Source organism: Syngnathus leptorhynchus, chromosome 12 (genome assembly GCF_054491065.1).
Source record: "Syngnathus leptorhynchus isolate UIUO chromosome 12, UIUO_Slep, whole genome shotgun sequence".
NCBI classification, from domain to species: domain Eukaryota; kingdom Metazoa; phylum Chordata; class Actinopteri; order Syngnathiformes; family Syngnathidae; genus Syngnathus; species Syngnathus leptorhynchus.
Genome location: NC_141206.1, coordinates 8,095,245 through 8,111,302, shown reverse-complemented (window position 1 = coordinate 8,111,302; position 16,058 = coordinate 8,095,245). Strand labels below are relative to the sequence as shown.

At 42.7% G+C, this 16,058-nt stretch overlaps 5 protein-coding genes across 6 annotated transcripts in view; 4 read left to right on the top strand and 1 right to left on the bottom strand.

Moving 5' to 3' along the window:
- The window catches only part of bcr (BCR activator of RhoGEF and GTPase), a 36,967-nt gene extending 36,234 nt beyond the window's left edge, over positions 1 to 733 (top strand). The window contains exon 24 of the transcript XR_015067779.1: positions 621 to 733. The gene's annotated coding sequence lies outside the window, so the exon portion shown is untranslated. The remainder of the gene's footprint in view (positions 1 to 620) is intronic.
- A 679-nt stretch (positions 734 to 1,412) lies between these two features.
- adora2ab (adenosine A2a receptor b) lies at positions 1,413 to 4,102 on the top strand. The gene is made up of 4 exons (XM_085926593.1): positions 1,413 to 1,614; positions 1,785 to 1,916; positions 2,257 to 2,360; positions 2,435 to 4,102. Exons 1-4 carry the CDS (start codon positions 1,415 to 1,417, stop codon positions 3,241 to 3,243), a joined length of 1,245 nt encoding a protein of 414 aa, XP_085782719.1. The 5' UTR covers positions 1,413 to 1,414; the 3' UTR covers positions 3,244 to 4,102.
- Positions 4,103 to 4,245: 143 nt separating this feature from the next.
- On the top strand, positions 4,246 to 5,982 carry snrpd3l (small nuclear ribonucleoprotein D3 polypeptide, like). Its single transcript, XM_085925973.1, has 4 exons — positions 4,246 to 4,400; positions 5,059 to 5,198; positions 5,333 to 5,525; positions 5,784 to 5,982. The coding sequence occupies exons 2-4, from the start codon at positions 5,073 to 5,075 to the stop codon at positions 5,846 to 5,848; spliced, it is 384 nt and encodes a 127-aa protein (XP_085782099.1). The 5' UTR covers positions 4,246 to 4,400; positions 5,059 to 5,072; the 3' UTR covers positions 5,849 to 5,982.
- Positions 5,983 to 6,344: 362 nt separating this feature from the next.
- camkk2 (calcium/calmodulin-dependent protein kinase kinase 2) lies at positions 6,345 to 15,261 on the top strand. Of its 2 annotated transcripts, none has more exons than XM_085925969.1 (17): positions 6,345 to 6,633; positions 8,153 to 8,447; positions 8,517 to 8,834; positions 9,903 to 9,950; positions 10,264 to 10,317; positions 10,384 to 10,435; positions 10,511 to 10,644; positions 10,805 to 10,841; positions 10,928 to 10,949; positions 11,040 to 11,128; positions 11,260 to 11,459; positions 11,584 to 11,637; positions 11,709 to 11,782; positions 11,857 to 11,944; positions 11,998 to 12,129; positions 12,225 to 12,322; positions 12,415 to 15,261. In XM_085925969.1, exons 2-17 carry the CDS (start codon positions 8,217 to 8,219, stop codon positions 12,485 to 12,487), a joined length of 1,704 nt encoding a protein of 567 aa, XP_085782095.1. In that variant the 5' UTR covers positions 6,345 to 6,633; positions 8,153 to 8,216; the 3' UTR covers positions 12,488 to 15,261. The 2 variants fall into 2 exon arrangements, with proteins under 2 accessions (XP_085782095.1, XP_085782096.1); XM_085925970.1 differs by lacking the exon at positions 6,345 to 6,633 and adding an exon at positions 7,658 to 7,751.
- A 13-nt stretch (positions 15,262 to 15,274) lies between these two features.
- nsmfa (NMDA receptor synaptonuclear signaling and neuronal migration factor a) overlaps positions 15,275 to 16,058 on the bottom strand; it is a 24,093-nt gene continuing 23,309 nt past the window's right edge. Inside the window, exon 17 of the mRNA XM_085925971.1 lies at positions 15,275 to 15,924. Coding sequence (XP_085782097.1) covers positions 15,827 to 15,924 — 98 coding nt within the window. The 3' untranslated portion in view covers positions 15,275 to 15,826. The remainder of the gene's footprint in view (positions 15,925 to 16,058) is intronic.

The following is a 16,058-nucleotide window of genomic DNA, read 5'->3' as shown; positions in this document are numbered from 1 at the left end:
AAAATAAATGTATACTTTAAAAATGTTAAACAAGAAAAAGGTATTGAGAGAAAATATACTTTTTTTTGTGTGCATTTAATTGAGTCATTATTTCACCTGCCACTAGAGGGAGCCCACACAACACAAGTGGTACTCTATGCACTTTCACTGGTCTACTTTATTATATATCTATTTATTTAGGGGAAGGAGAAAAGTTTTCTTAGTATCTAGTCACTAAGGGAGGTTTAACTGTGCTTTGTCTCTTACAACTTCAAAATAAGCATTTGAGTTCATGTGTTATTTTTGTGTGTTTTTTTCTTTCCCTCTCCTATGACACATACGCACACACACTGCTTTATTGTCATGGTGCGAGTGGCGGCATCGATTGACAGCACAGAGGCAGGTCCTCTTTATCAGGATGTGCAGGATGTCCTTATCATTTCCTCCAAGCTGACAGCCTGCATGATCATCTTGTATTTTTTTTTTTTTTTTTGCCTAAGCAGCCATCTGGAAGAAGGACAAACAAGACAGCAGTTCACTATAGTTTCACTTGTAAGCTGAAAACATCACGCTGAAGGGAATCTGTAACTTGACATCATTCCTGCTTTATTTTCCCGCCCTCATTGTTGTGTCGCTAACAGGCTGGATCAAGCATTTTTGCAATTCCAGAAGGATTCGGAAGTGGAAACAAAAGGAAAAGTAGGACTTTGGTCCAGTATGTGTGGCTATTAGGATCAGCTCACGAGGCCCTGGAAGGACAACAATGAATGGAAAACGTGCGTAGAGCATGCAGCCGCTACCTAACACAGGTAAGAAATGTTCAATTCATTAGTGTAGCGTACAAAATGGACTTTATATCAGTATTTTAATTTGAGTGGAATATTTTTGAGCATGTACAAATCCATTTTCTTGAGTTTTTTATGATTCTTAGCATGATGTTGAGTGTGACCTCACACGGTGAAAATGTGTCTTGTCAACCAAGAGGAATGGAAAAGCACTTCCATAATAGCACAAGAACTTTCACATACCGCTGAATAACTTTTATTGTGTCGTTATCAGTAAATTGGAAGGGGGTGGAAATGATACTGTACGTGTGTGTGCTGTGCTTTCAGGAAACTTGTTCCCAGAATAAAAAAAGATGTATTGTCTGCTTTGCCCCCAGTGTGAGAAGCAAACTGTTCCCCTTGTCACATGAGAGATAGATGGCTTTTAAATGTGTGTGTGTGCGTGTCGGTGGGGAAACCTGCTGTTTGTACAGGAGCTCAGACTATGTTCTCTCCGCTTCCCTCACCAGATCGCCGCCCTTGACTCAGGCAGCCAAAACCTGGCCAAACAGAAACCCGCCAGGAAAAACGTCCGAGGTGGCCGCTCGCCGCCCCTTCCGCAAATGTAGTCGTGGGATGCCAAGAAAGGCGCAGAAGAGGACAGCAGAACCATGCTGAAGAATGACCAGCTGGTCTACATCGGGCTGGAGCTTGCCATCGCCTGTCTGGCCGTGGCCGGGAACATCCTGGTGTGCTGGGCCGTCTGTCTCAACTCCAACCTGCAGAGCATCACCAACTTGTTTGTGGTGTCGCTGGCGGCGGCCGACATCGCCGTGGGCCTGCTGGGCATCCCTTTCGCCATCATTATCAGGTACCAACACAAGATATATTATTTATTATTGATCATTTATTTATTATTTATTTATTTGGGGTTTTTAAAATTATGATTTATTTATTATTGATGTGTTTTTTTTTTACATTATTATTATTTTATTTGTTTTCTCATTTTTCAAATGCCTTTTCCATGAACCTTAATACCAGTACTGGCTTTTGCGCCGAATTTCACGGATGCCTCTTCATCGCTTGCTTCGTCCTGGTTCTGACCCAGAGCTCCATCTTCAGTCTGCTGGCCATCGCCGTGGACCGCTACATCGCCATCAAGAACCCACTCAGGTGAGAAGATGCTCGGACAAGTCGTTGTAACTTTAATGTAGGCTCCGCCAAATTCTTTTTCTGTAACAAGCCAAAGAAAGCCGCATCACCACTGACTGGTGTTGTTTAAACGTGCTTGCTTAAAGCTTTTTGTTTTCACCCTACAGTACATTCTTCCACCTCACGTAAGCCACAGCAGGCGACTCATTTGCATAAGCGGTTGCATAACGGCTCGCTTTTTAAAGCCTCATCAACTTAAAGCTTCATTCGAACTTTTGAAAGGGTTAGCATAACCAATAACAAAAATGATATTATTGTCCCTAAACAACTTTTGTGGGGTTTTATTCTTATTATTTTTCAGGTACAACAGTCTGGTAACAGGTCAAAGGGCAAAAGGTATCATTGCATTGTGCTGGCTGCTCTCAGTCGCCATCGGCCTGACACCAATGTTAGGCTGGAATAAAGGTTGGTTGTTTTTCAAAACACCATCAGTTATTAGACTGAATTTCTTGAGTAAATAATTTTACTCTCGGACGCAGGATGGGATTCCACCACGATGGTCTCCAGCAGTTGTCCCGCAGGCTTGACGGAGTGTCTTTTCGAGGGAGTGGTTACGCTGGACTACATGATCTACTTCAACTTCTTTGGCTGCGTGCTACTCCCTCTGGTGGTCATGCTGGTGGTGTACGCTCACATCTTCATGGCTGCCCGGCGCCAGCTTCGCCTGATGGGCCTCAAAAAAGTCTCCCCGGCGCCATCCCACGTTGCAAAAGCGTCATCTTCGTTTCGCTCCACCTTACATAAGGAGGTGCACGCTGCCAAATCTCTGGCCATCATCGTGGGCTTGTTTGCGTTTTGTTGGCTGCCCCTGCACATCATCAACTGTTTCAACTACCTGTGCGACAGCTGCCAGCGTCCGCACATCTGGGTGATGAACATCGCCATCATCCTGTCCCACGCCAACTCCGTCGTCAACCCTTTCATCTACGCCTATCGCATACGAGAGTTCCGACAGACGTTTCGGAGGATTCTCCACCGGCACGTTCTGGGCCGGAGGAACTGCCGCTGCCTCCGGTTCGGGGGCGGCCGTGGACGAGACATAAGAAGCGGCAGTATCAAGCGGACTTCCTCACGTTTCAGTAAAGACGATTCGTCATACGGAACTGTGGTGAACACTTTTGTCCTCGACTCCAGCCAGTGGACGTCACCGTTGGGCGCTCTACCAAACAGTTGCATACCTAATGGAAATCCAGACAGTGTGGAAACGAGAGACAGTGGAAGCTGCATTTCTTTCGTCAATGTTAAAGCTCTCTCCTTTATACAGACCCACTCTACGGATTTGTCATAGACACAACACAACGCATCCTTAATTGTGCGGAATCTATAATATGGAAAAAAAAAAAAAAAAAGCAATGGTCCTGTGGTCTTCTATTTCTGATATCTAATGGACCCTAAACAACTGGAAAGGAACGACTCAAGGATATTTTTTATTTGCTTGATTGCCGTTTCAATTTTGAGGTTTTATGAAATAAATGATGAATGTCGTCCATGTTGCATTTGAACCTGCTTGCTAATCTTTTTTTTTTTTTTTCAAAGCCTGCACTTGTTGATACAGCAGATATTTATCAACTGTTTTATGAAGTGTAAATAAGTCAAGTTGGAGGGAAAAAAGCAATGTTTGAAGGGAAGTCATTTGTTACCAAGGAACTTCTTAAATCGCAACAGTTTTGACGGGTGATTTGATAACTGCTAAGCAACATGTTGCCGCTTCACTGATTGACTTCACCAATGCAGCCAAAACAAAGAGCTTTTGTTTTTTATCAGGTCAAATATGAGGCCATATACTTTACCCTGGAGCCGCTTTCAGAGTCACGTTTGTAGACATAGACAGCAACGACAAAGACACATCAGCCTACTACAGACCACTCAGCGAGAGGTGTTTACAGAGCAACCTCACACTGACGCCAGATTTCCAACTTAATGCAATGGAAATCAAATGCGGGGTTTATTTGATGATCTCTTTTATTGTGCCATTACACTTTCTCTTACCTCGTTAAAACTGACATTAAAAAACATGTATGTGGCTCAAAGGGACATGTTTGCAGGGATTGTAGCTTCATCTGATTTATCAATATTTGTCTGCTTTAATTCTTTTCTTAAAAAATGTGTGATATAGATTTATACTCTAGCATAATTTTACTCCTGAAAATGATGGTGTCAAGTTTTATTCCCCCCCCCCCCCATCAATTTTGAAAAATAACATGCCCCCTCCAATAATAGCTCCTAGTAGAATGGTTTTATTTATTTGACCACACACGTAAACACTGCAAGTTCCACAATGCACCGCGCAAATAAACCGGAAGTAATTCAACGAGACGGGTGCTGCATTGTGGGTAAGCGGAAAAAAGGCTCCAAAAGGCTAAAGAAATCGACAAGAGCACGTTGTTGAATAATCTTCTTAGAAAGCAAGCAGTGCAAAGTGGTTTTGCAGCTATAACATTCCAGGTAAGAACAACACAGAAATTGACGAATAGACCAATAATATACTTCTATCTTACAATATTGTCCGTATTGAATTGATCGAGCGGCAATTGTAATTCATTCCAACTTCCATCATGGCGTCTTCCATTCGTGTTCAAGCTGGTAGAGCTGTGTAAATAATTACCATTCATATTTAATGTGATCAGAAGTCAAACTCTGACTTGCGTTCATGTGTCGTCGTTATTAGAAACGTTGGGGTCTTTCTTTCAGATTACTATGACGTCTTTAAGCGTTTGCTAGCTCGTTGTGGCTAACAAGCTAACTAGCGATTGTTAGCGTCACATCGAACCTATTGCTAATGTTTTAAGCCAGGTTAAGAGCACAGATAAGCACAATTTCTCATTTTCTACAGCTAGGTTAACTATGAAACTAAAAGTCAACGTTGCAGCTAGTTTGCTGCTTTAGCAACGACCGAATATATTACTGATCTGATTTTAGCACGCTCAACAATGTTGTAGTACCAAGACTGACCTGTAAGGGGCAGCGTGGCGCCACAATTCATCAACCAAAGAACATCACGATGATAATAGTAATATTTGATGTACTTAGCAGCTACAATACTATTTTCTTTCATTTCAACTGCAAGCAATAGTACGCTTAATATTATATCTATATTTTGTAGGAAAGTAACTCAAGATGTCGATCGGCGTGCCCATCAAAGTTCTGCATGAGGCCGAGGGACACATTGTGACCTGCGAGACCAATACTGGAGAAGTGTACAGAGGCAAGCTTATCGAGGCAGAGGACAACATGAACTGCCAGGTGATGTGCCTAACAATTTTTTATATTTATAATTCAAGGGAGACTTGCAAAAAATGTGTTGTTGTTTTTTTTACCCTCACTCCAAGCCTTCATGAAATTATCGTTGAGTTGTAAATTTGATCTTCACTTCACAGATGTCTAACATCACAGTGACCTATCGGGACGGACGGGTGGCCCAACTGGAACAAGTGTACATCCGCGGCAGCAAGATTCGCTTCCTAATTTTACCGGACATGCTAAAGAATGCGCCCATGCTAAAGAGTATGAAGAATAAGAACCAAGGTTCTGGGGCTGGAAGAGGCAAGGCGGCCATTCTCAAAGCACAAGGTGAGAAACTCAATCTTGCATTTTTATTCGTTTTTCCACACTGGTCAATGGAACTTTTGATTTTTGCATATATTGGTGCAAACAGGAACGAAATAAATGTCACATTTATAGTTGTTATGCATTCCGACCATTTGTTGATTATTGCGGGTTTTTATGACGGTTGTTCTGTGGCTTTATTAGATTTTGGAGATCAATCACGGGCTTGCTCAAATGCTGCGGTGGATTGATCGCTTAAACAATTGTCTTGTTTCTTCACAGTGGCTGCAAGAGGCAGAGGGCGTGGTGGAATGGGCCGAGGAAATATGTTCCAAAAGAGGCGATAATTGCTGCAGTTTTTTCTTTTTGTATAGTCAGTTCTTTTTTTTTCCCCCCCCTCACCTTCAATTCGTCATCTTGATCTTGCAGTGTATCGCTCCAACTTCTTTTTTTTTTATGGAAAATAAACATGTGAATCTGATGCACCTGTTCTTTACTGAACTTGACAAAAAAAAAAATCCCATCAACTCCTTACCTGAAAACCTTGGCAAACTAATTTACATGTAATTGTAATGTACATATGTGTGGAATTTTTATCATTTCTAATTCTTGGTTTTCAACCATGCATGACAAGTTAGGTATCTTGGATTAGTTATGATTTAATACTCCATACTACGATGTAATATGTTAACTTTAAATAGGTTTAAACAGATTTAAGATAAACCTTTAAAGGTTTTTGGAAGAAATTCATTCGAGCTCCATCGTATAACCAGGACGCTTGGAATTGTCGCGAGCTTAAATAAACCTGCAGCTCCCCGATGTGCCACTAGGGGAGCTATTGGCCCACCTATTGTAGTGGACATTCCCGAGAGCCAAGTCTAAAATTTAGGTCATAAGATAAACAAGATTTGTACTAAAGCCAGCACAGTCTCTCGGTGGGCGTCGCATTTTCTCTTCGTCTTTCTATCTGTCCTTACTTTATTTATTGTTCTTTCTTCCTCTTTCTTGCCAATACTATTTCGTTGTGAGGGCACTAGCTCCGTCACAACATTGCTGGGCTTGACTGACTTAACATCTCCACCGCCTCCGAAGAGGCGAGATCTTCTTCTCTCATTTCAAAGAGCACGACATGGTAAGCTTTTATTATTTCTTCTCGATTTCTAGTCATCGTCACTCGGACATTGTAACTGGCATCCTTGCCACCTGCGTTCACATCTGGACCTCGACAAGGGGGAGGCGGCAGTTGCTAACGTTAGCCGGTGTTAGCTTCCTGGGACGTTCGGCGACGGGAACGATGCTTTCAAATGAATTGGTGTCTGCGATGTATAATTATTACCGAATTGGCATTCAAAGTAGCCCAACACTGTTGCATTGTCAACCTAATGGACAGAGTGGTTTATATCGACAGTAATTTGTATTATTGAACCTGAAGTGGTCGTATGACAGATGAGGACATTGAACGCATCATTGTATCACACGCTTGTGTTGACATACGATAGAAACTAATAGAGCACTTTTTTTTTTTTCTGCTGTTGTTTATAATCCAGTAGTATGCATTCATTGTGAAATGCTTATGTTAACCAGTTTAATTGAAGTTAATTCAATTAACTTTGTGCAATGACTGGGGTGGTTCATGGTTTAGATTGGGAATCACTTTTCTTGCATGATGATAGAGTAAATATTCTGTTGATGTATGGTTTATTTTGACATGTGATTAATGTTTCAATGAAGTTGGCTGCGGATGCTCATCCTTCCATTTACAGCAGCTTATCTCTTCCCCCGGATCACTCTCGGGGTGGCCTTGTTGATCTCATAATGAAAGCGTGGATCCTCTTCTCATCCAGATGGCTTTGTGTTGTACATGTATGTCTTCAGCATTGCATTTGTGTGCTTACATTACAATTCAATGTCGTAAACTGCGTATGACATGGCTCACCACCCTCACACAAGCTGTTAACGCTCCGAGCCAATACTGTGAGCCAATCGGTCCCAAAAATGCACTTTTCCGTTTCTTTGATTTCCATCAGCATGAGAGCGCTGCAGATTGCGTACGTGTGGAAATAGCTCGCTGGAGCGATGCTTCATACTAGCTCGTTTGCGGCACATTTTGTCACACCGACACGCTTCACGCCAGCTTGACAACCTATTTACAGCTGACTGTAAATTAACAACCAGCCCCATCGTGTAGCTCGTGCCTCTCTCCGGCCTACTTGTGACCCCTGTGCAAATAGCTTCTCGCATCCCATTCAGGTGACATTTCATCTCAATTTTCCAGGGTTGACATTTTTCAGTCCATAAAGTGTGAATGTACCCAGCAATTGTCTAATACCTCAAATCTGCCCACAAGGTTGTTGCTGCATAATGTTACATTTTATTAGTCTGGGCCTGCAAAAAGACTTTTTCTTATTTTTATTTTTTTATCATGTCCTCTTTTCTAATGGGATTAGTAACTGAAGCCCTGTCATCCTTCCTTTGGTTATTGTGACGAATGAGAAATTTCTTCTTCAATTTGTCCTTTGAGAGAAAATGTACGACTCGTACGCAGGAGGCTGGTTGACTCACCGGAGTCAGAGGAGGACAGAGGAGACGTGAAAGCGTACCTGCGAGTGCTACTCCTAATTTACATCACTGTATGATTATTTTTATTTTAGGCGCCATCCCCCTGAGGTTCGCATCCGATGGAGCAGTTGTCGTCAGTGTTTGCCAAGCGCCACCATGTTCCCTTGTCACGTCAGCGCCTGGCCCGCCGCCGCTGAGCCCGTCTCCTCCTGCGGCGGTCATGCGCCGGCGTCGCAGCCTTCGCAACCGCTCCCCGATCTGCTGTGCGGCTGTCCCGCGCCCCCGATGAGCGCCCACTCTGAAACGCCGTCCCCAATGGAATCTCTCATCGTGGTCACAGAATGCGAACCCAGCAGACCATCTGGAGAGCCCGGCGGGGAGAAGGAGGTAGCGTGCGACATGGCCGACACGCCCAATGTCTCTTCTTCACTATCTGACTCTTTGCTCACATCTCAGGTAGAAGAAATGGACAGCTCCGAAACGCCTCCGTTGCCCAGCGCGTCCTGCGACCTCCTCTCCCGCGCCCTCGGCCGCCCGGAGGCTCTGCTGCCGGCCGGCGAAGAGCAACGAGCACGGCTGAACATGTCAGACAGGAAACTGTCACTGCAGGAGCGTTCGCAAACGCAGAGTTCCCCCTGCAGCTCCCCGGGACTCAACGGCCGTTACATTTACCCCTCGTTGCCCTACTCTCCCATCACGTCACCACACTCGTCTCCGCGCTTGCCACGCCGGCCCACTGTGGAATCCCACAGTGTCTCCATCACGGATCTCCAGGTATGGCATAACCCTCACGTTAATTTAAAAAATATATATTTTAAATAATCACCAAATTAAATTCAAGATGTGCATAATGTGGCTTAATTTTTGTTTTTAATGCAGTACAGTACTCTTTAGGCTGCGCCATTTCGATGAACACCTAGGCCTACTACACTACACGGTCGGTACTCGGAGAGAAATGACCACAAACGTCATCTTAACTTCATCTAAAATACGAAAGCTCCTTTTGAACAGCCACTAATTCAAATTTATCTGCATTAGAAATAAATCAATACATTTTGTTGTTCTAGCAGCATTTGATATCCCATCTCTATTTGTCTCAAAAGCACCAATGCCACTGGCAAAGAGTGATGCAAAGGTAAGGTTTGATAGTTTGTAGACATTGCTAGCTAATGAATGAGCTAGAAATGGTCACCCCCCCACCCCCTCCCCATTTAGGTGAGACTTCCTTACCCACTGATTGGACTAGTTGCCATGCGATGATTTAGTAAATTTGAATGACTAAACTGCTCGGTCGTTGCAGTATAATCTGTAGTTTGCTCTGCGTTTTTTTTTTTTTTTTTACTCGGAGCGCACGGCACATTTCATCGCTCACAACACTCCATTTAAAAATAGCAGCTTGCTTAGTCATTGTATCCCTCTGCGGCCAACTATTCTCTGTAGTCGGGCTTCAGATGCTTCTCAGCAGTGTCTTTGTTTTGCATCCGTCTTTGGCACCTGCTGTTTAGAAAAGAAAAAAAGCCGCAGGACAAAATGTTCTTCAAAGCCGCGTCAGAACGTCTCGTCTGCCGAACGGCAGACACGTTGCATAATAAGCGGGGAGTAATTCTTCTGCCGGTTGGTTCAACTTTGTGCGAAGGTAACTCAACAGCCGAGCCAGTCCGATCTGCCACGTTCCAAATGTTGAATTATTTTCTCTCGAGAGCTGTTGAAAAGCATTCATTGGGTGTCCATGCCCATCACATTTTGCAAGGACGTTTTCAAAAGCTTTTTTTTTTTTCTTCAAGCGTTTCAGTTCTTTGACATGTTCTCCTTCTCTTTCTCCCGCCGCCCGTCTCTCTCAAGGACTGCGTTCAGCTCAACCAGTACAAGCTGAAAGACGAGATCGGAAAGGTATCATCAAACGGCCGACCGCTCTTTCCACTTTCTCCCTTCCGCACGTCTGCCGGCCGGCCCACCAGAGACCAGCAAGATGGATGAGGGGCTGGTATAAATAGGACTCTCCAGACTCGGTGGATCTTTCCTGTCAACATAGATTTATACTGCTGTGGCTCTTGACTTCAAAATCAAGTCTTGGGTTGAGCCTTTCACGTGACTTAATTAGCCCGAAATCTCAAAAAGGGAGGGACGTGCTAATGTTGGAGCTAGCTGGAAGGCAAGTTTTCCACCCGTAAAGCATTGACAGCTGCTCCATCTTCCCCTGCAGGGCTCCTACGGCGTTGTCAAGCTGGCTTACAACGAAGACGACAACACCTACTACGTGAGTCCCCGAAACGCTTCACACCAGCGCAGCACCGCTACGACATGAATCTTTCTTTCCATCCAGGCCATGAAGGTCCTGTCCAAGAAGAGGCTGATGAGGCAAGCGGGTTTCCCACGTAAGTCACGCCCAGCCGTAACTCTTCAAACACATTCCGACATTGTTCGCCACTAATTCCCAACTTTTTTTTCAGGACGACCGCCACCTCGGGGAGCCAAAGCGGCGCCTGAGGGCCCCCCACAACCCAAAGGGCCCCTGGAGCGGGTCTACCAAGAGATTGCCATCCTGAAGAAGTTGGACCATTCCAATGTGGTCAAACTAGTCGAGGTGAAGGACAGTTTGAATCTTGTTTCAGATTACTGGTGCTGTGACAGAAAGAATTTTGGGGGTTTGAAAAAAGAAATTCTTTCCTGCCCACCCCGCCCTAAGGAAAAAAAATCCTCTCTCCGCCAGTTTTTGATTTCATCTGTGTGTGATTTGGTGCCAGGTTTTGGACGACCCCAGTGAGGACCATCTGTACATGGGTATGTCGTGGCTCCACCACCTTTCCTTCTGCACAATACACACACATCCATAGGAAAATGTTACTAATCGCATGTTTGCATTGCAGTGTTTGAGCTGGTCAAGCAAGGGTAAGCTTAAGCCTCTTTTATCGCCACGTTTGTCACATTGGAGTCAATCTCGTTCGTTCTGATTGCTAATTGCGTGCGCCGTGTCTCCAGGGCTGTGATGGAGGTGCCGACAGATAAACCTTTCAGCGAAGACCAGGCTCGCTTTTATTTCCGGGATCTGCTCGGGGGAATTGAGTATTGTGAGTCCCGCATCCTGTTCATTCTCTCACTGCACGTCAGTAACGATCCCATTTGTTGAGTTTTCCTAATGTGAAGCCAAGCTGGGAATCTTGATGACGCTGGAGGATAATGCCATATTCCATTTCCGCAGTACATTATCAGAGGATCATCCACAGAGACGTCAAGCCCTCCAATCTGCTGGTGGGAGAGGACGGACACATCAAGATCGCCGACTTCGGCGTCAGCAACCAGTTCGAGGGGGCCGACGCTCTCCTGACGAGCACCGTGGGAACGCCCGCCTTCCTCGCCCCTGAAACGCTCTCGGAGACCAGGAAAAACTTCTCCGGCAAGGTGAAGTAGATGTCAGCCGGCTGAGAGGCGCCCCCTAGAGATGATGAGCAGTAATGAAAGGCTCATTTCCCCTTTGTTAAAAAAGAAATAAATATGGATTGATGTATTTTGGATATTCCCACAGGCGTTGGATGTTTGGGCGATGGGCGTGACGCTTCATTGTTTCGTCTTTGGAGTGGTGAGTTTCGGCATCGCTATGCTGATTCGCTATTCAAAGCCAAACGTCTGTCGATTTGTTTTCGTTTTCAGTGTCCGTTCATGGATGAGCGCATCCTCAATTTGCATCAGAAAATCAAGACGCAACCGGTGGAGTTACCTGAATAGTCAGTTTCGATTTGACACTTTTTTTATTTGACATCTACCATCGAGAGCAAATCTTAAATTGTTGTCTCAACAGTGCTGACATATCAGATGACCTCAAGGATCTGCTGCTCAAAATGCTGGACAAGAATCCAGAAACCAGAATATCCATTCCACAGATTAAGGTGAGTCACTTTCTGTTATTTTCCGAAAGCAAGCTGAATATTTTGGTGTCCAGCTTCACCCGTGGGTGACGAGACACGGCGCAGAGCCCCTCCCGCCAGAAGATGACAACTGCTGTATGCTGATTGAGGTGACCGAGGAGGAAGTGGAGAATTCCGTCAAGCACATCCCGAGCCTGGCCACCGTGGTACGTAGCACCTCCCTTCAACTGCACCCTGATTATTTTCTTTTTCTACCGATTCAAGAACGCTGTCTGTGTTCTTTTTTTTTTTTTTTTTCCAGATTATGGTGAGAACCATGTTGAGGAAGCGTTCCTTCGGAAATCCTTTCGACCTGGCCCGTAAAGAGGGATGCAGCAACTCGTGCACGTCGGGACAGATGTAAGGACAAGATTTATGTTATCAAAGGACAAAATGATTAAAAAAAAAAAAAAAAGACCTCTCATATTTTCTTTTCCTGACTTCACTTGAAGGAAACAGCAGCCCGGAGAGGGCATGAGGAGCATGGAGCTGCCCTATGTTGGAGAAGACGAGACTCTTTCCTGATGCAGTCGCTTTTCCAGGTTCTTCCCGACACCCCTTTAGCCGTCGTGGCTTTTCTACTTTTCCCGGGAGGTGGACACGTGGCGGGTAAAGCGGGATTGTGGGAAGCGTCCTCTTTCTCTTTGCATGCGTCTTTTAGCATTAGCATGCGCAGTCTCAGGCTTCTGTGTGCTTCGTGCTAGTTTCCAGCGCCCCCCACCTTTCTTTTTACTTGGCAACTACTTCAGGTCAGGCGGGACTGGGAAGGAGGCGGCGAGGGGGGGGTGATGACAGCACACACTTTTGGGAAGTCAGGGAACAATTCTCTTCGGTCTTCAGCACCACTTGAAGTATTAAAAAAAAAAAAAAAAAAACGATTGTCTGCCTCACTCACCCTTGCGTGTCAAGTGGCAGCGTTGTTGTAACATATTTTACGGAGAAGGTAGATGAATTGTTTACTGATTGATTGCACGTGTTCCTTGTGGATTTGTAAGCTCTTTTCCACTTTGACCGACTCACCATTTACTAACTATAGAAAGCTTTAATTAAGACCACTCGGTGTAGTGCTTTGTGTGAACAGTCGTTACAAATGACTAGAGGAACATTTTGCTTCTGTCTTTTTAAAAAATGAGCTCCACGTCGGGGGTCCCAAAAGTCACAATACACTTTCTTTTGTCTCCGTTTCATCATTTTAATTCAAAAGATTTCCGAGTGCTGCCATCAACCACACCCAGTAGAAATGTTTTTTTGTTTTTTTTAACCAATCAGATACATTTGAAAAACATCAGTATTTTTCTGTCTTATTTGTTCAGCTATGTTTTTATTTTTCTGATTGGTTGAGCATGATTAAAAATGATTTTTTTTTTTTGCGGTTCCTAAAACGATAACCTGAAACAAAATATGACACAAAGAAGGTGCAAAGTGACTTTTGGGACAGTGTATAGTCTCTTCTCCTTATTAATGTAGTGTTTGTATTGTTTCACGTCCACGTTTGGACTGACAAGGTTCTCACTTCTCAAAAAACTAGTGAATGTTCTTATTTGTGTTTTCTATGTTTAAAAAAAAAAAAAGCACTGATGTTCTTTTACAATTGCACATTTGAAAAAAGACGCCCAAATATTACACTGTGCATTTTTTTTTTTTAATGTAAATCAACTTAAAGAACCTTTAACTACATTTTGAAATATAGCAGTAGCGCATCGGAAGGCTTTTTTTGTATAACTCTATGCATGACATATCTAGAGGAGAAATTCAATCGAAAAAGAAAAAAACAAGATGTGCCATGTCGGAGTGGACTTTTTAACCAATGTTAACTAGCTGTGATTTTTGTGAACCTTTTTTTTTTTTTTTTTAATGTTTTGTTATCTTCTTTTCCATTGTCACTGCAATATTAGAATCAGATGAAATCACCGGATGTGTCTAATTAACATTTAACAATTGTATTTCATGCTTCTACATAATTATGAAAGGGAAATTGTCTTGCAAGATCCTCTGCGCTGCAAATCAAATTTGTCTTTTTTTTTTTTTTTTATATACGAGCACTATGCATTCGTTTTTCTACTCTTAGTGCAATTTACCATATTTTTCGGACTCGAAGGCCCAACATCTATTTTTGGAAATTCCCATCTATAGAGTGGTTACTGCACCTTAAGGTCAACAAACCAGTTCAGCAACTAAGTTAAAACTTTATTCATTGGCTCAGGCAGTAGAGCGCATTGTTGAGAAACTGGAAGTTCGGTGGCTCGGTATGAGTCATGTTAAAAACTCAACTTCAGTTTTTGAATTCAAGGCTCGTCGATGATTTTGGAGAAAATAAAAGAATTTTAAGTGCGTTTCATAGTCCCAAAAATATGGCAACTTTTGTGTATGAGTATGAGGGTCATGCTTAAAATAATTAAAGGTGAAAACTTGACTGTTTTGGTGCTCATGAGAAGCTGGACAGTTTTTTTTGTTTTTTTTATTGCTATTGGTAAAAAATGTAGATGCAAGAACTTCTTGGATTTAAGATCCTAGCTTTAAATGAAATGTTTTAACGTATCGGTCGATTTGAATTATTTAATTTAAAGAAAAAAAAAAAAAAAGGTCAACTTTATGGTTCTTTAAAATGCATGCAAATTCAAACACTGTATTGTTATTAAGCATGAGACACCCTTGGCAACAATAATGCGACTTTGACATGTTCTATACACACTGTATCTTAAACGTTTGAATAAAAATATGATTCACTTTGTCTCTTTTTTTAGCATTCGGAAAAACTGTGCGCTTGGAAAAAAAAGATCACAGAATGACATCATCTTTAATGTAAGATTCCACCACCGAGGACACATTGAGAAAATATTCATAGCCATGTTTGTATAACTTCACCGCCCTTCCATTTTGTTTTTTAACATCTCCACGTGTTATCCGAGCCCTTTTGTTTTTGTCTCCAACAATTTGGATGTTACATCGTGATGATCGATGATGAACAAGTCTGTTGATTATCAGGCTCAAATACTATAATTTGTCATTTAAAGAAAACCAATGCTGAGAGGGAGAGAGAGAGATGCTTCCATCCCAATAAAAGAATAAAAAAATCAATAATCACAGATTTATTAATTAGTTAATCCAAGAAACATAGTCAAATGCCCATTGCTATGAAGTTAGAGGATTTTTGTGTGTGAAATTTTGCAGTAGTTGCTTGGGGCAAACATTTGGATGGCTTCTACATCCCTCTTGACATCACAGCAGGAATGTGAACACTTAACTTTTCACAGCCGCAAAAAAAACACAAGAATTTTTCTCTCCTTTTTTTTTTTTTTTTTGCCATGGTAAGCGACCACATTCACCCCCCCCCCTGAAAAAAACAAAACAATTTGAGAAGTACAGTACATTTCCTTAGCACTAACAGTACATTCACTCCCAGCGAGATGGCGATAAACATTAGGATATCTTACACAATTGTTTAGTGGCTAAAACCTGAGTTATTCCAACATATGTCTGTAAGAAAACAGCACACAAATGCAACATCAAAAATAAACTATAAGTCATTGATCCGATCAGGTGGATTATTATCTGTATGACTGAAGCTATGCCAGGATTCTCACTTTTTTTTTTTTTATATCACAAAAACCTGGCATTTAAATAGGGTGTGTAGACTTTTTATAGCCACTGTATGTAGGAGACACGATCACACATCCTCGCAACCAAATAGTGATTGAAATGGGCTCTTTACAGATGACTTTTTAAACACTCCAAATAAAGAGTAAGTCTTTTTTTTTTTATTTATTCCTCAAGTCATTCAGGGTCCTTATCCCTTTTCCACAAAACAATGCTGTTCATATGGAGTTGATGCCAGGTGAGAGAACATCTTAGTCATCTTGGGCGTCACAAAAGGTCTTCATAGTCCAACAGTTTGGAGTGCTGACGTGTCTTCCACAGGCGATAGAGGCGGAAATCAAAGTACATCTCGATCATCTCTTTGCCTTCATGAGAGGAACAGAAAGAAGAAGAAAAAAGTACCATTTTAAAATTCAAGTTGAATTGGCTTGTGGCTAAAAAATGACATGAATGAATGAATGAATGAATGAATACATACATACATACATACATACATACA